The sequence below is a fragment of the Pieris napi genome, chromosome 9, assembly GCF_905475465.1.
Source record: "Pieris napi chromosome 9, ilPieNapi1.2, whole genome shotgun sequence".
Lineage (NCBI taxonomy): Eukaryota > Metazoa > Arthropoda > Insecta > Lepidoptera > Pieridae > Pieris > Pieris napi.
The window spans coordinates 11484097-11508533 of NC_062242.1; the positions used below are offsets into that span (position 1 = coordinate 11484097).

General features: G+C 32.0%; 6 protein-coding genes across 6 annotated transcripts; 3 read left to right on the top strand and 3 right to left on the bottom strand.

The window, feature by feature from the left end:
- Positions 1 to 184: 184 nt before the first annotated feature.
- LOC125052532 (coatomer subunit delta) lies at positions 185 to 8123 on the top strand. Its single transcript, XM_047653438.1, has 14 exons — positions 185 to 336; positions 426 to 465; positions 551 to 671; positions 928 to 1030; positions 1399 to 1518; positions 1872 to 1931; positions 2109 to 2220; positions 2807 to 2897; positions 3491 to 3640; positions 4878 to 5043; positions 6353 to 6500; positions 6966 to 7077; positions 7259 to 7381; positions 7903 to 8123. Exons 1-14 carry the CDS (start codon positions 334 to 336, stop codon positions 8069 to 8071), a joined length of 1518 nt encoding a protein of 505 aa, XP_047509394.1. The 5' UTR covers positions 185 to 333; the 3' UTR covers positions 8072 to 8123.
- A 502-nt stretch (positions 8124 to 8625) lies between these two features.
- LOC125052611 lies at positions 8626 to 12447 on the top strand. The gene is made up of 4 exons (XM_047653552.1): positions 8626 to 8860; positions 9481 to 9649; positions 10276 to 10528; positions 12040 to 12447. Exons 1-4 carry the CDS (start codon positions 8722 to 8724, stop codon positions 12445 to 12447), a joined length of 969 nt encoding a protein of 322 aa, XP_047509508.1. The 5' UTR covers positions 8626 to 8721.
- LOC125052612 (UPF0488 protein CG14286) lies at positions 12053 to 14143 on the bottom strand. Its single transcript, XM_047653554.1, has 3 exons — positions 13800 to 14143; positions 13366 to 13500; positions 12053 to 13239 (listed from the first exon to the last, which is right to left on the bottom strand). Exons 1-3 carry the CDS (start codon positions 13981 to 13983, stop codon positions 12917 to 12919), a joined length of 642 nt encoding a protein of 213 aa, XP_047509510.1. The 5' UTR covers positions 13984 to 14143; the 3' UTR covers positions 12053 to 12916.
- A 370-nt stretch (positions 14144 to 14513) lies between these two features.
- Positions 14514 to 15882, top strand: LOC125052446 (mitochondrial import inner membrane translocase subunit Tim10). The gene is made up of 4 exons (XM_047653296.1): positions 14514 to 14667; positions 14789 to 14941; positions 15171 to 15347; positions 15487 to 15882. Exons 3-4 carry the CDS (start codon positions 15206 to 15208, stop codon positions 15624 to 15626), a joined length of 282 nt encoding a protein of 93 aa, XP_047509252.1. The 5' UTR covers positions 14514 to 14667; positions 14789 to 14941; positions 15171 to 15205; the 3' UTR covers positions 15627 to 15882.
- On the bottom strand, positions 15876 to 17335 carry LOC125052444 (GPI mannosyltransferase 1). The gene has a single exon (XM_047653293.1). It carries the CDS (start codon positions 17197 to 17199, stop codon positions 15928 to 15930), a length of 1272 nt encoding a protein of 423 aa, XP_047509249.1. The 5' UTR covers positions 17200 to 17335; the 3' UTR covers positions 15876 to 15927.
- A 4023-nt stretch (positions 17336 to 21358) lies between these two features.
- Positions 21359 to 24096, bottom strand: LOC125052443 (vacuolar protein sorting-associated protein 26B-like). The gene has a single exon (XM_047653292.1). The coding sequence runs from the start codon at positions 23931 to 23933 to the stop codon at positions 22521 to 22523; it is 1413 nt and encodes a 470-aa protein (XP_047509248.1). The 5' UTR covers positions 23934 to 24096; the 3' UTR covers positions 21359 to 22520.
- Positions 24097 to 24437: the final 341 nt, after the last annotated feature.

Sequence of the window (24437 nt, forward strand, 5' to 3'; positions counted from 1 at the left end):
GAATATTATTTATTTCAATCAAAATTCCCTTGGAAGTTGGAACCCTCTTATTAAGTTATTTTTATCTATTATAAAGTTCATAAAACAGTTTTTTTCATAATTTATAATTAATACTGTTCTGCAACATTAGTTTCACCATTGATTCTCCTACATCTGACATAATATTATGTGTTAGTTAATGTCGAATCTGTCTGCAGTCAAAATGTCAACGATTACACGTCAGCTCCATCAAAAGTCAAAACGTCCCCAAGAAAATAAATCACAAGTTGGGATTAAATTATTTTGAGTCCATAAAAATAAATATTAGCTTGTACAAAATATTATTTTGTGAAAATGGTAAGAATTCTGATTCAGTGCCCTCTTTTTACATTTAAAATCCATATATTATGCATTCCAATGTTAATAAATGCAATAAATGTTTTTAGGTGCTTATCGCGGCTACGGTATGCACGAAATCAGGGAAAGGTAAATTTTGTTGAGAATTGTTTAGTATTAGTAGCTCTAAATACTGGGTATAAAACGCTCACTACATGTAAATTCCATTTTATAGCTTTGGTGTCTCGTCAATTCGTGGAAATGACCAAGGCTCGTATAGAAGGGTTGCTAGCTGCCTTTCCTAAACTAATGACCGGTGGCAGACAGCACACATTTGTAGAAACAGAATCTGTAAGGTAGTAGTACTTTAACATATTAAATAAATATATTAACCATCCTACTATTGACATTGGAACTATTTAATGTAAATGAATGTTTAAATATGTTTTGAACTTGCTTTAAACTAATTAAGTCAATCAAAAATAAATTTGATATTAATTCTTAAGTGAATATTGGTCACTACTTGATCTTAAAGCTTTTTGCAATAAAGTTATAAATGTATGTTGCATACATCAAGTAATATTTCTATAATATAATTACAATTTTTTTAAGATATGTGTATCAACCATTGGATAAGTTATACATGTTGTTAATCACAACTAAAGCAAGTAACATTCTTGAAGATTTGGAAACCCTTCGGCTCTTCAGCAGAGTGGTAATATTCTTTCTAAATTTTATATATTTTTTTTAAATCTTCTAAAACTAGCCTCAGAAAGCATAAATATAAGAGTACTTTTCCTCTTAGATATACTATAAATGATTATAGTTCAGGAAATGACACTTGCCTTTAAGTGCATGAGCCTTTTGTTTTTGTATAATAATTTCGGTTATGACTTTTGAGTGATTTGGTTCCCAAAAAAAATTTACACAATTAGGTCTTTGTGTGATCAAACACAATAAATAAATTCATAGTATAATACACATATACTAATTAATAATGCATAGTCACCATAGAGCTGAAGTTTTTTGACAATGAGCTTAACTATAAAATCTACATATGAAGAAGTGTTATGTATGTTTTAGGTACCAGAATATTGTACTCAGCTTACTGAGGCAGAAGTATTAAATCAGGCATTCAATTTGCTGTTTGCGTTTGATGAAATTGTAGCCCTTGGGTACAGAGAAAGTGTAAATTTGGCTCAGGTATGTGTTCACTCCACTTGAAATAACATTGTTTGTATTGGTAATTTTACTATAGAATTAAAGAAGGCACTACTCTTCACTATTAAACAATTAGTAGCCTGTAGGTTAGTTTCAGTATACAGTATGAATTGTTCAGAAGCTCATTAAAGTTTGGATATTATGTTAGACTGTTATCAAACATAATAATTATGGTATAACAAACAAACAACTGATTAGTAGCTATTTTTATGGGACTTCTTATAACATGGCTTGATAGCAAATTTTATTTCATTTACTAAAAGCGTGTACATTAGAATAAGTGCATTTTTTCAGTAACTTGTGAAATGTGTAATACTAAATTTGTGTTTCCTTAGGTGCGCTCATTTGTGGAGATGGACTCTCACGAAGAAAAGATCTACCAAGCTGTCAGACAGGTGGGCTGATGTTATATTCCTTTAGATATATTATATTTGCCGGCCATTGTTAAGTCACATTTTTTGGAGACATGTTGTTTTTATATTAAAGTAACGACCCCTAGCCGATGATTGTAATCTTAATCTGATTTTATAATAGATATTGGAATTAATAAACGGTTATTCTGATAAACACAGACTCAAGAGCGAGAAGCAGCGAACCGTATGCGAGAAAAAGCAAAAGAGTTACAACGCGAGAGGTTGGAAGCGGCTAAAGGAAGGTACACTGGAGCTTCACACAAGTCGTTTGGTAAGAATTAAAAGGCAAAATATTTTCTTTTGCATAGTTAGTATAGGTCTTATGTTTTATTGAGTAATTTTGAGGACTACCTAAGGCTTACTTTAGTACTTTTTGTTTTGAAAATTATTGCGTCAGAATTGACTAAACCCTAACCGATCAAACGTCGCTTAGTTGATAAAAGGGCCTGGGACTAGTGCTAGACAGGTTACTTCTTTGCGATATTTGTTTTAAAATAAGTGTTGTTTGATGATTTGCTATTTTAAGAGTACCGAGAGTTTTTTACGCCGGCTTTTTCTCTCGGCCTACACCCTCTGTCTTCTTTGCCGATGAGTAGGGATGTCTACCGATTCAAATTTAATGACGGAATAAGTGATATCTTTTATTCCATAATATTTTTTTTAATTTTGAATACTGTTTAAATGAATGAACAGATGAAGTGAATTTCAATTGTCACAGTTTCAGCCTTGACAATTGTAAAGTCCAAGATAGTGAAATAATTGATCAGTAAGAAAATTTAGAACATTGCTTCAGAGCTGTTTAGCTATAAAGCCAGTGAGCAAAAAATACTGTCACCATAATGTACCATTTTGTTTAGGAACTGGTTTCGGCAGTTCTTCAATGTCATCATCTGCTGCAATCAGTGAGCCAATGATTGAAAAAATACCCACCACACCCGTCAAAGAGACGTAAGCAGAAGATACCTCTTATTTTTAATGCTATTTTTATAAAGCTTATTCAAGCTATTGATCTATTTATTTATTTCGTAATTCTACAGCTAACAAATAATATATAATAACAACAATTATGTATACTAAAGACATTGCCAAAGATGGAATACAAAAAAGGTGTAAAAAGGTACATTAATGAATGAACAGTGGTGTAACTATACCATCGGGGCCCGTGGCAAATTCTTTTGATGGGGCCCTATCAGTAAAAATCGTCACTTTAATTTTAATAAACTTCGAGATTTTCACCGTACTCTATTACACGTTGTATATGTCCCACTAATGGCCATAGGCCTCCTCTCTTAGGCGAGAGGGAATGGTCTGTAGTCCCCACGCTAGCCCAATGCGTATTGGAGACTTCACATTCATCCATAGAACATTATATCTCTTGGGCAGGGGCCCTCTTGGGTCGGGGGCCCGTGGTATTTTGCCAGCATTGCCACCCTATTGTTACGCCACTGTTAATGAAAAAACTACTCACTACCACGTAATGTTTATCGTTTTTATTAAGTTTCCCTTTAGGTATTGAATTAATAATAAAAGAAATATTTCAGCCGTAGCACTCGTTCAGCGATGAAGCTCGGTTCTCGTGGTACAGACGCGGACAGCTTCGTGTCTCGTCTCCAGACTGAAGGTGAAAAGATCGCCCCCGCACCCACAGCTGTCGCTAAAGTTGAGAAAGTACCCGTTGCTGACCAGAAAGAGTGAGTAATTGATATATTAAAAAATGTTTTGTAAGAGATATAGACTTATAATGGAAATTTTATTATACAAAGCGCTTATGGATTGCCCTCTACATTCCTCAATCATTTTTATTTTATCATGTTTTTAAGGTTTTTTTCAAAATAAGTAAAAGCATAATCAAAATATGTATATTTAAAAAAAGTATCAGTTTAATTTATTTTTAACTGATTTAAAAAGAAATTAAATACTGGTTATTTATCTATCATAACTTGGGTACAATTTCTTCGGCAAGCAGTAATGTTGATAATATTTTGTTGAATATACTTTATCTAGACAGATTATGAAAGGGTAGACTACAATTTTTTTCTAAAGCGATAACATGCAAATTAAAGTTGCAAGTTTCGTGGGTCATTTGAAAATATCATTTATTTATGTATCGAAAATGTCATACATCAACGTCAGAAAAAAACGAATGCTTCTAAACTTCATTTACAGTACACAAATCAATGTAGAACTAACGGAAAGAACTGATAATAAACTGTCACTGTTTTAAATCGCCAAGTTTTATTTTACAAAATATTTGTAGATCACGATGGTACAGTCATACATGATAAATTGAATAAAATGAATGTTGATTGGTCCCTTCGGTTATTTGAAGTCCGGGCTTCCCTACTCTCTAGAATTTGAAGTGTACAGACCTGTCAATTGTTTTTGAAGTTATACTTCTTTAGGCGCGTTATGAAAAATTGATGAGAGTGAAATTTTACGATGCGCGCGCCACGTGACACAAAATTAACAGAATGAAGTTGCCCACGGAAGATACGACATTGGACATAATTTAAAAACAACATTCGAATAATAATAGAATTTATGTTACACTCAATGTAAGAGAATAATAATAAATATTTATTTATTTAATTTTGAACTTTATTGACTATAATGACTCCTTTTCCAGTCTTTGATTATTTAATTGTAATTAGTTATTTGCATGCAATCAAAAACTATTTTTTAATAATGCCAAAGAAGTATACCTTCTTACGCGCGTACATAAGTACACGCACCCTTTTTTTTAATTCTTTGGAAAACAATATTTTACGGTTGTACATAATAATAATATAGAAATAATAAATCACTACATTAGATCAAACGAATTTACTTGAATCCCCCCTTCATTCCTGGTAATTTGAAATTTATTTCTGAATTTTCTGAGTGTTTTTATAAAGACAAATACAGTACGTGTACTTCATAACATTTTAGCGTCCATCTACGTTTGGAAGAGCGCTTGAACCTAACAGCGGGCCGTGATGGCGATATTCAAAACTTTGAGTTGTCCGGTCTCTTGACGCTGCGTATAACGAACGAGTTGTACGGACGGATTCACGTGCACGTCGATAATAAGGACACGAGGCCTTTACAACTTCAGGTGTGTATTTTAACATATATATAACACTATATGTATGGGTAATTAAAGTTAATTACATTATTGTTGTGTATTCAACTCAAACATTCTAGCGTAAACAAACTCCCACTCCCCGCTTACCCTCGCAAATTAAAAGTTTTCTCGACTCTTCGCTGGAGAGCGACTTATTTGTTAAGCGTATGCGGGTAATATATTGTGATTTAAAAATGTACTGAGAAAATATTACTAGTTTAATTAATTTTATAAAAAATAAAAAAAAACTTATTAATATTTTTAGTCAATATTTGGTCATACTATTATTTATATATATTATACTCATGTAAATAAATAATAGTTTCGACGGTATTTAACCATATTTATGTTACCATTGTTACAAGCAATCTATAATTTTTTAAAGAACTTTTTCGCAACAAATGAAATTTGAAATATGTACTTTAATAAGCAAGAACAAAATTGTTGTCCATTGAGGTCCCCTGGATGATGCAGGATTTAAGAAAATTATATTTTCGTATTATAAGTAAAAACTATGGTTATTAAGTTCACATATGCATTAAGCCTTACAAAATTAACAGACGTGGTAACACTAAAGAAGTGAGAAGTGAAAATCGGCCGGTCACATTGCCCCCCAAGAGAACCCCACCAAGAAGGTACTAGAAACTAGAAAACAACTACAGCCAAAAGCAGAGGAAGAATGGAAAAAGGGAAACAAATCTTTTTTGAGAGGAGACCAATTGGTGATTAAAAAACTGCAGGATAACCAGCGCGAAAAAAGGAAGAGAGATAAATAAAACTGTATCTCCCAACTTGTCTACACAGAAAAAACAGAACACATCTAACAAGTTTGAAAACACATCAACTAAAACTAACAATGTAGGGCAACTACCTTAGTGACGACTGATGGGTCAAAAAGACTCCTTGATTAGGTTGTTTTAGAATGTGTTTCTTCCATATTTGTTTTGCTTTTCCGGTTTTGGTTGTTGTTGTTTTTACTACCTTAGTGACGACTGATGGGTCAAAAAGACTCCTAGTTGGAATGGCCCAGTGGGACAAAAAAAAGAGAGGATTCGCACCAGAAACATGGGAAGATGAATTAAGAGATAGCGGGGAAAGATTGGAAAATACTTCCAAAGATTAAAAACAAATGCAAGAATTTGGAGGAAGTCTTCACACTTCTTCAAATACAAAAATATTAGGCTATTTTTATTTTGTTTATGGGACGCACTTAGAGCTAAGACTCGATGCTGAATTTCCCCCTAAAAGTACTTGTTTTTATCAAATAGATAATTATTAACTTGTGATATTATTTTTATAGACTCACCCCAACGTGGACAAAGAGGCATTCAGATCAGAGGGAGTGATTCGTTTGAAGCAAGCTCAAAGGCCATTCCCAATGAACAGTGATGTCGGAGTACTTAAGTGGAGGTTGGCTACCGCCGGTGATGACAGGCCACCGCTTTCAGGTACTTATTAAAAAAAAATTGCTATGAATGAATACATTTTTCTATTACAATCTATTGCAATGTTTTTACCGTGCGTATTGGAATTTAACGATATGAAATAGGTACATCCATTTGGTTTTTATAAATATAAAAGTAATTTTATTTTAATTGTAGTTTTACGTATTGCAATTTCTCTTAAATATTTAATATAGATTTTTTAAATGACGATATTTGGCAAATGCTAGTATTTAGTTTATTTCAATTATACTGTTAATTATTGATATTTAGACCGATGATTAAGATTTTTGGAATCAGGCTAAAGATTTTTTGCTTAATTTCAAACAATTAAAAAAAAGATTTTATTTATAGTTAAATATACTTAGAATGAGATACACGGACATTTAATTAAATTAGATCAAAGTTATTTTAATTAAAATTCACCGATTTAAATAAAAGTGTTAATAAAAAGACAATGTATGGTTTTAGTGAACTGCTGGCCGTCAGAGGGCGCTAACGGCGGTTGTGACGTCAACATTGAGTATGAGCTGGAACAAGACCACTTGGTGCTTGCAGATGTCAATATTAACATTCCTCTGCCGTGAGTATATATGGCTGCTTATATTATCTTTATTTTATTACTTTGTGGTTGTATTACTTTATTACAGTTGTAAGCGAGAAACTTCAAACTTTTAAAGGTTTAAAACATTGTCAAGATATCATCGGTGGTGATTATTTTATGTCTTATTGTTTTTATTTATGACAATTAATTTTTTTTTCAGATCTGGCAACACCACCCTTGTCGTCCACCAATGGGAAGGTAGCTACAGTCAAAAGGGCCGAACTCTTGTCTGGAACATTCCATTTATTAATAAACAACAGAAAAGTGGCACTTTGGAATTTACGTAAGTATAAAAAATTATCGTTTAAATACTTTTAATTAAAATGCTTTAAGAATGATTTATTACATGACAATGGATACGAGTCTTTTAGTCGAATAATAAATCGCGTTTTTTTATTGTATAAGGTAATATGAGATAGTATTAGTTATTGAAATCATTAATTTCCGAACTCTACAATCTACATACATCATCAGTAGTAATAACTACGAGTCTTAGAGTTTCCATAAATGTCTTATTTATACATACATACGTTAATCATAAATCATCTATTTACCTTTAATAATTGATAACAAAGACATACAGTATAATTTCTTTATAATTTCATTCGTTATAAGGAAAAACTCTTTACAACGTAAAAATTAGATAAATTTATTTTAATACCAATACCCCATACATGAATTCTTCTCTCCCTATAACGAAATCTCTTTATAACGAATAAAAATGCTCTCCCACGAAATTCGTTGAGAGTACACTGTATTTAAAAAGTTTTTATGTACTTTATTTTTAATTTTGTTAAATTTCAGTGTTACTCCAGCGATACCAAACGATTTCTTCCCGCTAACTGTCAGTTGGACATCTGAAACGTCACTAGCTTTATTGTCATCTCACAAAGTGGTGCAGGCTGATGATGGGACACCGGTGGACTTCTCACAGGAAATATCTTTCCATCCTGATAAATATGAAATCGTTTAAATATGTAATATTTTATGTTAAGGGTGTAATCCAAATAAATGATTATATTTAATGTGTTTTTTATATATAAAATAAATGAAGGTTAACTTTCGAGCACTGAATCCTCGGAGGGATTATTGGAATTAGAGGCCGCACCACCAATATTTTGAGATTTTTTTACTTATTTTAAAAAAAACATAGATTTTTTTTTTGGAGAATGTTAGCACAATTTTATTGTCACTGCTTTCATAACTTGTTGTTTGCAAAATATATACAGTCAAAATCTATTATAACGACATCGAAGGGACTACTCATATTTGGTCGTAGAAACCGATAATCGTAACAGCCGATGACGTTATTAAGAACCTAATACAATAGAATTCAACCGGGACCTTTGATTTTGGTCAATATAACCGGTACGTTGTTCTAAACGATGTCGTCGTAAACGGTTTTGTATTTTATTACGCCCTGAAAACTATAGGAATTTTATGATATAAATTGGCAAGATCTTTTTTATACTCTTGAAATTATGGCAATACCTTCAACAAAATTATATCAAATATTTTTTTATTATCGTAAAATAGTAGCGTGGATTCTAATTTCCAAGATTATGATAAAAATAACATATTTTCCAATGTAACAAACCTATAAAATGCCAAACGATTTACGAAATGCATACATTTTATTTAACAATTCTTGTTTTGAACACACAAATATTTGGAGACGAATACGTAGATAATTTTGAAGATATAGTTTGGCAGCGGTATAGCCTACGAGATGAAAAGGAATCTTTGAACTTATCCAAAACCTGTAAGTTCATATTTGTAAATAATTAAAACAGCGAATTATAAATATCTTATACTTGACGCTGGCTAATGCACAAACAGAGCCATAAAGAGAAAAAAAATACATATTTACACTTTAGATGAATAATAAGTATGTTTCACAATCGTTATAATTTTAAAAATTAACTACAAATATTGTCATAGAACAATGTGACCATTTCGCACACTTTGATTTTACAACTGAAAAATCTATAAAACTAGTTTCCGATGCCTTTATTAACATTTGTTTTCATTATGTTCATTACGTCATTATGAATGATTATGATTGCAATTATTAAAAACCGACCTTAATTACTATTCATAATGAACATATGTGCCTGATATTATTTAGGAAACTTACACATCCACTTTATATTCAGGAAATAAGAAGCATTGCCGAAAATCAGATTCTCAATATTACCTTACTGAACTTCAGCGAATCAAAGAACTTATTCGGTCTATATTATACTTGCGAACCTTTTATATTTAGCATTATGGTTTGAATTTGCTTACATTCAAAATAGACCTTCCTTAAATGAAACAAGGTTTAAGCTCGATAAATCGTCTACCTCTCTGCTGACTTCATAGTTAGCTTTTAATTTTCAGTCTTTCCTCCCTTAAAGAATTATGAAGTAAACGCCACTCAGGTGTCGGAAGATGTGTATCCGTGGATTGCCCGGGTTATTCATTCTCGGCATACAGATAAGCCACACGTGTGCACTGCTGCATGTGTCAAAGAGGAAATATTTATAACTGCTGCTAGGTGCATTGCTACGTAAGGGATGTTATATGCCTATTTTACGTTGATATTTACTCTACGAATTTCTTGAACTTATATTTATGTATATCTGGTAGAAAGAAATTGATAATTTTCAATGTTTATTATCTACTGACGCGTTGTTTGGTTGTTATTAATTTATCTTTAGTTAACGTGAATAACTTTTCTAAAGGATACAGATACCGGCAAACTTCTTGAGCATTAATCAAGGGAGTGGGGGAAAGTTTGCGCAGCGTGGGACACAAACGTCAACTGATTTACCAATTACCACTCATGCGATAGAGACGTCACGTCCGCCCCCCTTCCAGTGATACCTAAAAACTCTGCGTAGGCAAGGACATTTGTTCAAGATGTTTGCCGGTATCTGTAAATCTGTATAAGTGCGAATTTCTCTTTTTAACTTTACGGTAAAGCGTCGAAACGACGAGTTATGTGAATAATTCAAGTTTAACGTTTCTGAAGTTTTGTTTAACGATGTACTTATATTTTGTCTATTCATATTTTTAAGGCAAGGTGCAAATGCTACGAAGTTTCAAACCCTGCTAGTTTGCTTTTTACATATGTGCTTCCTCGATTTTTACAGTCTTTTTAAGTACGTGTATGAATTAATCCATTTTATTCAGCCTACACATAACATACACCAGAGTTATTTATCAAGACCACAGAATATTTTCAAAAGCTTTTATTGTTCCTTCAAATGGGTCAAAACAAGCATATGATGATGTTGGATTTATCGTGGTACATAAACGATATTATATGGGTGTATGGCACACAATAGACATTTACCCTCTAAACAGAACTGACACTGCATATGAATGGTTTAGAAATAGTAGCTTCAATGATACCCATAAAGTAGTGGGTTATACAATTAAAAAGGTAAGAGGATTCATATGATCATAAAAAAATCAGTGACGCTACAACCTCTTTAGGACTGGGCCTCAGATTTCTGAATCTGTTTCATGATCATTTTTAAATCTAATAGGCAAGTAGGTGATCAGCCTCTAGTGCCTGACACACGCCGTCGACTTTTTGGTTCTAAGACATGTCAGTTTCCTCACGATGTTTTCCTTTACCGTTCGAGCGAATGTTAACGGAAAACGTTCCTTTCCTTTGACGACTCATTGGTCTAGTGGTTAGTACCCCTGACTGCGAATCCATGGGTCCCGGGTTCGATCCCCGGCTCAGAGGAACATCGATGTGATGAGCATTTGGTGTTGTGCTTAGGTCTTGGGTGTTTAAATATGTATTTATATGTCTATCTATAATATTTATGTATATCCGTTGCCTAGTACCCATAACACAAGCTTCACCAGCTTAGCATGGGACTAGGTCAATTAGTGTGAATTGTCTTTAAAAAAAAATGGGCACATAGAAAGAATTTATTTATTTCCTTTGGTGCACAGCTGGGGATCGAACCTACGATTTCAGGGATGAGTCGCACGCTGAAGCCACTAGGCCATTACTGCTCATTTTATATACCTAGGATGAGAAATAACTTCTAGAACAGTGTTACCCAACCTTTTTTGTCCCATGCCCCACCTTAACCTTTCTTAAATTTGTTTGTTCACTTTAGTAGCTTAAATTATAGGTTTGAGAAAGAAATTACTAGGAAAGGGCTAACGAAAAGTAAAATTTCAAAACAATGAAAAACTGTAATTCAAATTCCAAATAATTTTAATAAATTATCGTATCAGGGTGCTTTTATAGCGTGACCGAATATTTAGAACATAAGTTTAACAATTACTTATAAATTACTTGACTTCTTATTTTGACATTTGCATGCCTATTTAAATATGGCTGATTGTGCGGATTTTTCTTGTTGTTCGATTTTTTATTTTGTACCACTATCTTAGCAAATAAAGGATTTATTTATTTATTTAATAGACCCCTTAACAATCAAATTGCCCCACGTTGTGAAACTGTTCTAGGAGCAAGAATAACTTATTAAAGCTTTCCGAACCGGTACTCTCAATCGACCCTGGATTAAGAAATGAGAATTGCATTCAAAAACGGCAGGATTACTGCCGCTATTGGAAGTAAAAAGCAATAAAAAGTACATATTGAACATCACCAATCGGCGATTTGCTGTACAGTTATGGGCGATTCGTGAATTTGTGAGGCTCTTGGTTATTACAGAGAAGTCCCCCGTAATAGGAGCACACGCGAAAAACTACACCGACCGAAAACAAGCGACGGGGAATTCTCCGATCCGTTCGATTGACATGGGTTGATTGATGGATTTTTTTTAAATTCAAAATATCGCCTATTGTTTTCAGTGGGAACTCGGGGCCCTGGGCTGCCCTAAAAAGCCCTTAATCGCCCCTGTACAGTATTTAAAATACATATGCAATACTCAAAAAAGTACATTTCGTCTATTGGTTTTGCAGGGTTTTCACAGAATAAGAAATCCACTATCAGACTTCTTTCTAACCGAACTCGAAGTTTTCATAGACATAACGTTGTGTAATGAAGTTTATACGTTCAACAATCTTATGGGGGACTTCAATGTGCCTTGCTATCATTCTTGCACATTGGATGATTACAGACATGACGAACCACGATGTTCCATGTACCATGGAGTTGAAGGAGGCGCGGTATTCAATACAAAAACCAACATCTTGCTAGGTGTTGCAACTTGGGGTGCTTTTTATAGCAAATATGAATTGCCGGTAGGATTGTCTGTGGTAAATTCTGCAAGTTTTTATGAAGACTACGCTTGTGCTATGAAAATACAAGATGATAGCAGAGTTGAGGTTGAAAATGGATTTTATCAATCACTTTGCAATGGACATTAATGACTGTTACTTGAAGAGTTTCACTAAATAAATGAAAGGTGTTTTAACAAAATTGTTTTATTAGCTTACTTAAAAACTAATTTCCACACTCGGCGTTGCCAAGTTTATTTATACTAATACAATATTACAAAACTATAAAAAGCGGTTTGTACAATTATTATTTTAACTAGAATAAGCAGTTGGGTGCATGTTTTCAAAAATTTCAATTACTGTAACATAAGAATATCAATATTACATTTCCATAGTGAGTCTTCCATGATGAAATCTTATGGATCTTACCAAACCCAACAATAACTTTTTAACTGTTTATTGCTTCAAATGACATATCAAATTCATAAGAGGATTTGTTTTGAAAAATACATAAAAATAATATAGAAAAAATTTATCAGCCTTAAAAACTAAGAAAATAAACTGCAATTTTTATAGTAATATCTGAAATATATAACTAAATATAACATTCTCACTTTAATTAATTACTTGTTCCGTCTACATCAAAATTAAACTTAAATTCTGAACCAGAAGCAGAAAATTTACATTTATTTAAATTTTCTTTCATGAGATCTTCTGCATCATTTATGACAGTTTTTGATGTGTTGCAAGTATCTGTTAAAACAATGTTTTCCGTCTTGTCAATTACATTGTTTAATTCTTTTGCAACATTGTCTTCGCTTTCTTGTGAAACATTAAAATGGAACTTAAATGCAGTATCACCACTCGATAAAAATGCTGATTTTCTTAGAAATGTAGCTTTCGGCAGCACTGGATTATCTGCTATCTTTATCTTGCTTGACACTGAAAAAAGGAATTTGTGTACAAAACGAAGGCAAAAACATTAAACCATAATATGTTAAGTTGGGCTATTACGGCATTATACATTTTTAAAAACTAATATAAACATCAAAAAAGATCCTTACATACATTTGACCAGGCTCTTCTCTTCAGCTGCCATCTTTGCTCTATAGTCCCCTAGGTGTTTCCGCATCAGCTGCCTTTTCCGTATAATTGGCTGATTGTTATTTTTTAAAATTGTCAATACTTTCCACATTTCTTGAACTATAAAATAAGGTTTTTTAGTTTTTACTAAATCTGTTGATGAGGTTCCTAAAGTTACTAAATTATTGTATCAATTATTTTTTATCAATGAAATGCCTACCTATTATGGCTTGCATCCAAACCAACCATAACAATTAATTAAGCATAAAAGTTTATTATTTACTCTACAAAAAGAAATAATACTTAACTTGAAAACATTTTAACAGTACTAGGACTTCGATAACAAAATTATAACAAAAATTTACAAGGATAAAAATTTGCCAAATCAAATAAATTAGATTTGTTAATGTATTACTTACGCTGTCTATCATTTCCTTTCTTTTCACCAATAGATTTTTCTAATTTCTGAATACACCAAAGAAGCTGTAACTGAAATTCTCTTAACGATTCTTCTGGGTCTCGTTGATCTGACCCATCGGGCTTAGTAGATTTTTGGAGAGCTTTTGGCTTACCCGTACTATGTAATTTTGTTACTTTCGGCATATCTATAGATTAATAATAGAAATATTTAATTGGTAATGTTATTTATCCTTTAAATTATCTCAACAGCTAAGCTTGAGCTCGGCAATCAGCACGTTTTGTTTTTAATTTTTACTTGTCTTGTGGCTTTTTTATCAAACACTTTGACAATGGACAATGAAAACAAACGAATTGATAATTATTCACAGACAGCACTATCTTTACTATGGCAATAGCGTATAGATAGAGTATAGAACATATTCCGTCTACGGTCAATGGTATTTTTTTTATTTAAATTAAATGTACAATTTGGGAATTATTACTTGCCGTTATAACATACATGTTATAACGGCATGTTGTAAACATCAATATAATATGTAAAAATATAATAAAGTGAACAAAATCAATGACTGTAAAATGTATGTTCTTTTATAAGTGTTTCATCTTTATTCGTGCTATATAAAATTCAAGAGTTTCTGTAGTATTCTTTTAAATATTAATTTTATTAAAAAAATGTTTTCTTTGTGTAAACATGTAAGCAGCTTTCAGACAAAATTTATTTTTCACACGACTATGGTAACACACGGCAAATGTCATTCATTTGATTTTTCGCAGAAATTATGTCGCTTGGAAAATTTGGAAAAATAACTCTTTCGTGGTAATTATTTACATAATAATTACTTAATCCGTAATTTTCACATGTGTGTGGTGAGCTATACATATTTTTTTAATCGGTAACATAAAGTATTAAATTTAGGTTATGTCTAGTCTGAAACTGATCTAGAAGATCTATTCATAACTATATTTCATTTAATCTTATATATCTTAGGGTCGGAATAACTGCTGTAAGCTTGTCGCTCTTTGTGCTGGCCAAAGGTCACATTAATGAGAGACGTTTGGAGAATATGAGATCTCGTGAACGCATGAGAAAATCTAACGAAGGAGAATACCCAGACGTTTACCGTAAACTGTGAGGAAAATAGTAAGTTAAAGATTTTCCACATTTATATAAATTATTATAGATTTATGTAAAGAATAATCAAGAAGATCAAAGCTTCCTTGTTGTATAATTTAAAATGTTGAGTCAATAATTTTGTGTTTTTACCTAAAATCTGATATTTTTCAAATAACTTTTTTCACTAAATAAATATTTAAGACAAATCTAAACATACTTAAATTTGTATATTTTAAATGTGTCAATCATTTTCCAGTTGATATAACATAGTACAAATTAGAATATAGGAAAATGGCAGTTCCTCAATTAGACCCTGCAAAGCTCCAGCTGGTGCAAGACCTGGAGATTGAGATGATGTCTGATATGTACAATCGTCTTATAGGAGCCTGTCATCGAAAATGTATACCTGTTAAATATTACGAACCTGAACTTGGTAGGTTATCTTAAAGTGTTGCATTAGAATGATTCTGATATTTTGTTGTATTTTTCAAGGCATGAAAAAAAAAATATTTTAACTATAGTTTAATCTAATATCTTTGGGCTATCTTATTAATAGTATTAAATTATTTTAGGAAAAGGTGAATCAGTATGTCTGGATAGATGTGTTGCAAAGTACCTCGATGTACATGAGCGAATTGGTAAGAAGCTATCTAACATGTCTCAAGGAGAAACTGAAGATTTAACAAAAATTAATCTACAGGAAAAGAAATAATAGAAGAATATGTTTTTTTAATATAGAAATAAATAACACAAAAGCCATAATATGTCTGATATTATGGCAACTACATTTTTCAAAGCTTAATTTAATAGTTTTAAATAAATTATACTTAACAATATGCTGCCTCGACTAAGTTTGTATTAAAGGTTCTAATGTTGATAGAAATACTGCTTTAATAAAGAGCAGTGGTATATGCATTTGTTTTAATGTTAGTTATTGGTGTAGTTTAGAATAAAAATAATACAAATTATATATTTTATTTCATTGCAAATCTATCTACAAAAATAACTAAATACTACTTATTTTTAATTTCACTCATATTAGCTATTTGGCCAAAACCATAGTTAGGCTTATAATATTTTATGAGTTGCCCCAAAACATAAATGTTTGCAAAAAAAAACAATATTCCACTTAACCAAATGAACACAAATGTGTCTTGTCCTTTAAATTCCAATAAATATGCAAAATATAGCCACTTTGCTTGGGGGAACATCCAAATGATACCTAACATTATTGCAAGGTTTGGTTTCATATTAAAATCGTGAACAACTAATGGTAAAAGTGAAAGAAACCATATGAAGTATTGTGAGGTCATAACACTGTTGTAGGCAACCAGCACCATAGATTGACTAAACAAACAAAAGGCAAGTGTCTTTGAATTTGTACCAAACGCTAAACTAAGTATAAACAAAATGACACATTCAAATATCTGTGTTAACATTTTAATTAAATCAATTGTTTGACCAGAGGTCAAATATGAGTAATAAAAGAGGACTGAAAAATTGTGCCTGGTATCTTTTCTGAAGAGATGGTAAATGTATGTTTCAAATAAAAATTCATAACCATACAATAAATACATTCCCCCTGTAATGGCTGCAAAAGTTAAAACACAACTAAAAGCTAGAATCAATTGCTTTTTATTAGGTATTAGCTGGATAATACCATCTTTTATATTAGTTTTTCTTGTGATTTTATATTCTCCAAGAGAAAGATACATGGGAAATGTAAATGCTATAGGATATAATCGCAAATGTATTGAGAGTCCTAAGAACATGCCACTCAGGACATATTTTAGGGAACCTAATACTAAATCTGTCTGGAGAAACAAAAGTGAAATTATTATGAAGAAACATGGCATAGAGTCTGCGTTACCTCGCGTGGAAATGGCTATACTCATAGGATTGTACAACCAAAATAAGGAGCAGTGTACTGCGATTTTCGACGCATTACTATTACTACCTAGTTGCTTTTCAATAAGTTGCTTTATTGCATAGGAACAAAATATATCAAAAACACAGAATAAAAGTTTTCCAAAGTTCAAATTCAAGAATACATTGGGTGTTAAAAGGATCGCAATCATCGGGCTATATCTATACGTGTGACGTTTGTACGGGGAATCACCTTGATAGACATGTTTTGCAGCATCTGTAAAAACTTTATAATCTATGTCTGTGTATGGTACATCAAAATGGCTGTCATGATAGGTGCCATAACAGACAAAAGCTAAACGAATGATAAATGCTAGTGTGGCGTGAAATTTAAACGGTAAATTCAAAAATCCTAACATTTTAAATCCTCGTTTTTAACGTCTTTGCAGCGCTTTGTAAGCACGTTTTGAATTCTTGAAACTCTTTAGCGCAGTCGTTCTTTTTGACTGTATCTTCCTTTAAAAGTACGCAGCGAGCGTAAAGCAAACCTTGCTTAGAGCATTTCGCATAAATAAGCGGGTATTTAGCAAATCTTTCTTTTGCTTTTGATACCGCTTCCATACCTTATGAAGTAGTAACGTTTCTCTTAGGATTAAATGTGGTAGGGGGTTCGCTAGTGTCAATGGGCTCTAGCTCTCTAAAACATAAATCGTATATTGGTTTAGAGAAGAATACGCCAAGGAATAAGGTGGTGAATGTCACTTGAAATGTCTTTGGGTATCTGAAAATCCAACTTCTTTGACCTAGTGTTTTACTGCGTCGACGTTGATCCATTATCTGAAAAAAATAATTTTACTATGATACTGGATTACAAAGATTATTAATTATTATTTTTGAGTGGCAAAGCCAGCAACAGATGCAGAAATCTGAATTATTTTTAGAGAATAAAATTAGTAGGTTCAGCTATTCAACGATAAAGGTTTCATAAAAACAAAGAAAGTTATAAAGCGTTATCACCAAAGCTATTATTCATTATTGTTAACGTAAGACATGTATAGAGGGCGCCTATCCAGTAGCATTTTATAGAAAAAAAAACTGCGGCACGCGTTTGACGACGATACGAAAATATGAATGAGACGAAAAAAAATCACATAGGCTAGTAGATATGTAGGTAGTAGCGATTCTTATTTAAAAATTTAACCAAATTGAATAGACGTCAAAATACGAAATTTAAGGGGATAAACAGAATTAACACGAATATGACTCCTGTATGTTAAACTTAGCTATACTCTGATTATTAATTCCGTAGAATTCTGACATTTCATAAGTGGTGCTATACCTATAATAAAAGTTCTCCGCCGAGAAAGGGACGAATTTGACTTGAGGGAAATAAAAAATTGCCACGTATTTTTTATGTTTTACCTACAAAAAGGTAAATCTAAATATTTACTTACTCAAGTGACCTAATATAAAAATAACAAATATTTCAATATCACGAACAATTTATCGAATTAACTTTAATTACTTTATTTTATTCTTTAGCTGGCATCACTGCCTACTAATTCCAGGTTTAGTAAACCTTAAAAAAATATCTTTACTTGTGTGTTTTTACTGTTTATGATGAAAAGGTACCACTTTTAATGTGGAGCACACACATTAACTAACAATAAAATGTATGTTTAGACTCAGATGTTCAGACTCGGTATTGAAATAATTGAAAAATGTGCCCGGCCAAAAAGGTTTGCCATCTCTGACACGTCAAAAAATTATAGCTGTCAAAATTCTACGGAATAAAAATCAGAGTACAGTCTCGTTTTTGAATCGAATTGAATTTTGAATTTACGTAAAACGGATTCATTAGGTACTAAACCAGTAATAGGTATTGTCTAGGTTCCAGGTATCAATTTCAATAGCAAGTGGCTTAATCCCACAATGGTAACATGACACTCGTTTGTGAAGCCGGACATGCCTTGAAGAAAGTCTATCATAGATACTTCATGTCAACTGAATAATAAAAACTAATGCAGAAACCACATACAATCTTTCATATATTAACTTAAGTTTCTTTAACAAACAAATTTGGAAGTAAGTATTCCGTCCGTGAACATTATCCAGCATAAATTGTAAATATTATTTAAAAATCATTAAATCTTTATAATCTAGAGATGACCAATTGACAATCAAAGGGAATGCACTGTCGTCTTTTGTTTTACTATCTCCCGGAAAAGAAGATTTTTTTACCTAAAATCGTTTATCCGCCCTGTCAGTGACGGGCGCAAATGTCCTAGGCTCCAAGCCGTAGCCTTCGCAAACCAAAGATACGTGTTTGTGCTTCAAACAGCACTGCCTCATGGCTTCGAACACACGATCACAACGCACTTCTTGAAAGTTGTGTTCTGAAATAATAAACATTTGATACAAATTATTACAATTATTTAGTACTGGTATTATGTAATGCTAAATTTGTACACGAAAAGATGATTCAAGGGCGGATCCGTCTCTAGATGCGCCTAAAAACAATTGAAGGAAAAATAATTTTCAATAGTTAGTGCCAATATTAAGCAACGTTTAAATATCGCAATAACAAAATGCTGCATAATTACTCTGCCAGTGTGTGTAAAATTATATTTTATTAATAAATGAAGGTTTATTATAATAAAAACGAAATTAAATTGGACGTTTAGCTGCCTTGAGCTATGAAGTCTAAGAGTAGTACATATAAGAATAATTATTTTTAATATAATATAATTGTAGGGGAAACAAATGTCAAGTATTACGTAAGAATTACCCCGCCTCTTGTCGGAAAAAGTAATAGTATACATAGGTATTAATTTTTTGTAGGAATCCTCGAAAATACATTTCATTTTCAAGCAGACGTGTGGGTGGGAAATATGTGTGAAAAAGTAAATAATTACTGTTGACGTAACACGTAATCACCAAATAAGAAAATCAAAGAGCCCCCTTCCCCCTATAGTGCTTACGTAATACTTGAACCGCCCCCTGAGCAGTAGGTGCAGAAAAAATTCACGAAATTTAACTATGTTAGATATTATATTTCATTCAATTTTAGATACGGTCTATATTTGGTTAATTATACGCGACATTTAAACGGTCAAAACTCCCAACTTATCAGCACATTTTATACCTATTTACTGCTTTTTATTTGTAACACTATATACGATAAGACTCGTACATACATTTAGTGGGAGGCCTACACAGTGCTAACATTTCGAAATGCGTGTCTATATTGATTAAGATTCAATCTATATTGAGTCACTGTAACAGACTCACAACATTACAAAACCAGGGCCATTACAGGAAAGATCTTTACTTTTATGAAGATAAACAATGGAAGCTTGTTCGAGACATAGGGGTAAAGAAATAGACAAGACACATATCAATTTATACATTTATTCATTAACAATATATTGACATACATTCAAACATTTTACATAAATGTCTATAATTGATTGTTCCTAAAAATAAATTGACGGAAAAAAATTAATATTATTACTAAGACAATTGGACACCCTCAGTCTAGATTAAACTAAAATTGGCTGGTTATGTATAATTTTCTAATAAATAACGTTTAAAATATCCAAAGCTTCGTATAATGTAAGTGTAATCAAATTTAAACCTCACTTCTCCAATAACAATTTTAATCCACAATTTCATATAATTAAATCTGTTATAGATAATATAAGTAATTGGGATTCCATTTCTGCTTAGTCGTTTCACATGTAACCAATGAAATGAAGGACACATTTAATATATTCAATTGAAATAAATTGATGTTGATCATACTACAGTAAATGCATTGGTTAACTGTTAGCGGAATAGAACAATATGTGGTCTACTAAAATATATCAGCATAAAATTTGATCCTCACTAAATACCGATATATATTTTGATAAACATTGGTATAAAAAAAAAATGTTATATAGGTAATTTGGTAGGAAATCCCAATTCATATTTTGCAAAAACTGGAAAAACCATTAACACGCCGTAGGTACATAAGGTCAGGTGATTGCATTATGTAACCAGCACAGTTTGTCTCTAGACAATAAACTCTATGGAGGATTTTATTTCATCCAAGAATTTTAAATTACGAACAATAGTGGACTCTATAATCTACTTTAACTCGAATCGTCGAGAAGTTTATATAACCGACAAGGTTTAAAACTCTTAAATATTTGTTTGATAGAAAAGCTATTTAAATTATGCCCAATTGTAAACGTGCTTAAGCAAATCTACTTTTTAGTTGTATTGCGTTAGCTAAAAAGCAAAGCTTTTGCTGCTAGGCCGTAAGTGGCAAGTTTATAAAATACAAAAATCAAATCGGAAACAGGTCTAAACAGAATAAAAACAACGCTTTAAGACTGGTTTAGCCAAGTAGTTTTAAACCATGTCTAGGTTGAGTAAACACACACATGTATTATCACGTAAAATTATACCTTCAATTATTTGTTCCCAGTATCACAATTCATTCATGCAGTTTGATAAGGCATCCTGTCTGATTTTAAAATGCCGATAACATAACGTAATTAAAAGGATACTTTTTCCAATTTATAAAACCTGTTTATATTTCATAATATTTTATTGAACCGAAATATTTATATACAGATCATTATTGACTAATCTCATAGTATATGTAGATGTTATCATTCAGATAGTCGCAAAACGGTCGTGAATGACGTAATGACCAAATACATGAAAGGGGACTTCATAACGCTGACAATGTTCAATCGAAAATAACGATTCTATTAATAATTTTTGTAAAAATAAAACATGGCATGATGAATGCATTTATAATCAAGTCAATATTTACTTTCACAATTTTTGCAAGCCCACAAATTCACAGCAATAATTTAAAAATAATTCTGCACATATATACAAACTCTGAAGTAAATTCAGTTTTCAGAATAAAAAAACATTCTCATATGACCTTCATAATAATTGCTATAGTTGCCATGAGTAAATATTCATTTATTTATAAAATTATTTAGATATAACATTATTCGTCTCAGATATCCATTAGGTATGTAATTTAAAATGACTAATTAATTTCATATAATAGCAGTCATGTAAGTTGAATTTCATGTATAAAATATAGTGTATAGTCCATTATCAGAGTACTACAAATTGAATGGAAAAACTGTAAAGAAGTCTTGACACTAAGGTGGACTACTAGCAATGAAATTGTAGAGGTGTTCAATTATGATCAATTAACTGAATGAAAATGATAAGCTAAAAAAATTAATAATGTACCTATTGCATAACTCATACTTCTCAACTTCGGACATGATCTCTCTAATATACAAATAAGGCTACCAATATTTAAATATTGCTTCTCTCAAATACACTAATCTGTGTAAAAATATACAAATTTTCTTGCAAAAAGAATTAGAAGCTATAGTATACTGTGCACTGCACTTTAATTAACAAAAATTGAGATAAACAAATTATAGGCATACATTGATATATCATTTATCTATCCTACTCAAATAAATATGTACTTTATGTTCAATAGCATTGCATCTTGGAGACACACCAAAGAAAAGTGCATTTTTCAAACCTTATCACAATTTTGTTATTACACTTACATTATTTATAACACTACTTGATAAAACATCAAAAATGAAACATTAACAATCTAATGGCTATACATATTTTAAACAATTGTTTTCAAATAAAACATGTAGTCCATAGAATTGGTGCATATCACCGCACAAGTAAATGGCTATTGACTTGGGCTAGCTTCACTTTCCACTAGCCTTGGTTTTTCAGCAAGTTGAGGCTTTTCAGCAAGAAGGGGTTTTTCGGCCACCATTACTCTTTCAGCCACCATTACTTTTTCAGCTTGTGGTTTTACTTTTTTGACTTGGGGTTTTTCACTTATCTGTGGTTTTTCCACTTCAGCTATTTTTACACAATTTTCAGAAACTGGGGACTTATCAATGTTATTTTCTGGTAGTGTTGTTGGAGGTCTTTCAGTATTTTCAGTAACATCCGATGTTACTTCAATATGTGTGTTGGACATTTTCTCAGATAAGACATCAGGTTCTTCTTGTTCCATTTGTGCAGGGCCATTTTGCTTCTCTGCTGGCAATTCTGGGGAGATTGACCTTTGTAAGTTTTCTGGTGCATTCGGAGATGCTGTTTTTATAAAGTTCTCCTCACTAGAGGCACTTAACTGTCTTTGAGGTGTCGGAGTTGCAAGGTTTTGTGGATGGTGTGGATTATGAAGTGGTAAACGTGATTTATCACTCTTCCTCCATAAAGTTACTTCTTGCTGCTTGAAGTAACGACGATCTTCAGTATCCATCAACACAAGATTAAGATAATACCTTACAGAAAACTTGTTGTTAATGTCCCTCATTGTAGGAGTTAAATCATAGCCAGCTAAGAAAACACGTATCGGAATACTTTCACCTCGAACTGGTGCCCCATCCATAATTTCATACTTTGCAACAGTTTCATTTTCTGTAAATGTGTGAGGGCCTGAACCAGTGGTTTCTCGTTTGATAATTGATATTTCCATGTGTTTTATTTTTATTCTGACAAGGAGGAAGTATATTTTACCAACAATAACGTCTTTTAAATGATATTTTGATTTATTATACTCAAACTCAATGTGAAGACAGTCTTCAATGCCCACTTCCATTTTAATGGAATTTAACACATCCGGATAGCTACATAACGTGTGCACAGCGATATCAACCTCTTTAACAATATCTGTTAAACGTCGAACAATTGTAGCCCGCAGGAAATATCGTAATCTTACATTACCACCAGTATAAACTTCATATGGTTTTTCAACATTTGCAAACTCAAATGGATACAATGTATGCTGTAATAAGTCGCCAGGCCGGGCGAGCTCCTTTACCAAGGAAATAAATTCATGATGATTACCTCTGTCATAAAATAGTTCTATCTGACCAATGAGTTCTACTTTAATGCCTTGGTGCTCTAGTTTCGAGCCTGGTTTTCTCAATGTTACATTTACACGGCCAGATACTGTTTCACCATCGTAATACAATAGTAATTTCTCCTTTTTTCCATCATCTGTCTTTACCTCCGCAACTTTGCGTTTGTCAGCATCATCGAACACGATTTCGATATCCGCTGTCTGTCCAAATCCGAAAAAACTCATTTTTACATTAAACTATTACGCAACACTCCACGAACTTATTATATATATTTTGAAAGGAACAATAGAGTTAATTTTGAGCAAAACATTGAAATACGGCGATGAAACGCCCGCAAATCTAGAGGCGACTGAATGATTGCAGTAAAGATGGCGACTAAATTTAATGTTAGTTGTCGGCAAGTGGTTTCATAAATAAAATTTTATTAATTTAACTTACCAACAAGGCATCTCTGGATCTCACAGGCAAATTTCTTACAAGGATCGACAGGCATAAATATTAAAAAGCAGGGATTTTTTTAAATATAATAAATCTCAAATTACAATCATGTGTACATCAGCTATTTTTATTATATGGCAAGAAATATAAAAATGTTCTTTACTAATTTATTATAGTTACATATTATTTAAAATAATCAATATAATCAGTTGAAAAGGCAATATAATTATAAATTATGTTGAATGAAATTTTAACGGATTTTTTTTAACAGGGTATCTATCCATAGACGT

Excerpts from the sequence above, each read along its gene's own strand:
- LOC125052532 (XM_047653438.1), top strand. Across the intron at positions 2,898-3,490 it reads ACCACACCCGTCAAAGAGAC|CCGTAGCACTCGTTCAGCGA; the intron begins GTAAGCAGAAGA and ends GAAATATTTCAG. Across the intron at positions 5,044-6,352 it reads CGAGGCCTTTACAACTTCAG|ACTCACCCCAACGTGGACAA; the intron begins GTGTGTATTTTA and ends TTATTTTTATAG.
- LOC125052611 (XM_047653552.1), top strand. The coding sequence starts at position 8,722 with ATGCATACATTTTATTTAACAATTCTTGTTTTGAACACACAAATATTT. Across the intron at positions 9,650-10,275 it reads GCTGCTAGGTGCATTGCTAC|CCTACACATAACATACACCA; the intron begins GTAAGGGATGTT and ends CATTTTATTCAG. Across the intron at positions 10,529-12,039 it reads TGGGTTATACAATTAAAAAG|GGTTTTCACAGAATAAGAAA; the intron begins GTAAGAGGATTC and ends TTGGTTTTGCAG.
- LOC125052612 (XM_047653554.1), bottom strand. The coding sequence starts at position 13,983 with ATGCCGAAAGTAACAAAATTACATAGTACGGGTAAGCCAAAAGCTCTC. Across the intron at positions 13,501-13,799 it reads GAAAGGAAATGATAGACAGC|TTCAAGAAATGTGGAAAGTA; the intron begins GTAAGTAATACA and ends CTTATTTTATAG. Across the intron at positions 13,240-13,365 it reads AGAGAAGAGCCTGGTCAAAT|TGTCAAGCAAGATAAAGATA; the intron begins GTATGTAAGGAT and ends TCCTTTTTTCAG.
- LOC125052446 (XM_047653296.1), top strand. The coding sequence starts at position 15,206 with ATGGCAGTTCCTCAATTAGACCCTGCAAAGCTCCAGCTGGTGCAAGAC. Across the intron at positions 15,348-15,486 it reads ATATTACGAACCTGAACTTG|GAAAAGGTGAATCAGTATGT; the intron begins GTAGGTTATCTT and ends AAATTATTTTAG.
- LOC125052444 (XM_047653293.1), bottom strand. The coding sequence starts at position 17,199 with ATGTTAGGATTTTTGAATTTACCGTTTAAATTTCACGCCACACTAGCA.
- LOC125052443 (XM_047653292.1), bottom strand. The coding sequence starts at position 23,933 with ATGAGTTTTTTCGGATTTGGACAGACAGCGGATATCGAAATCGTGTTC.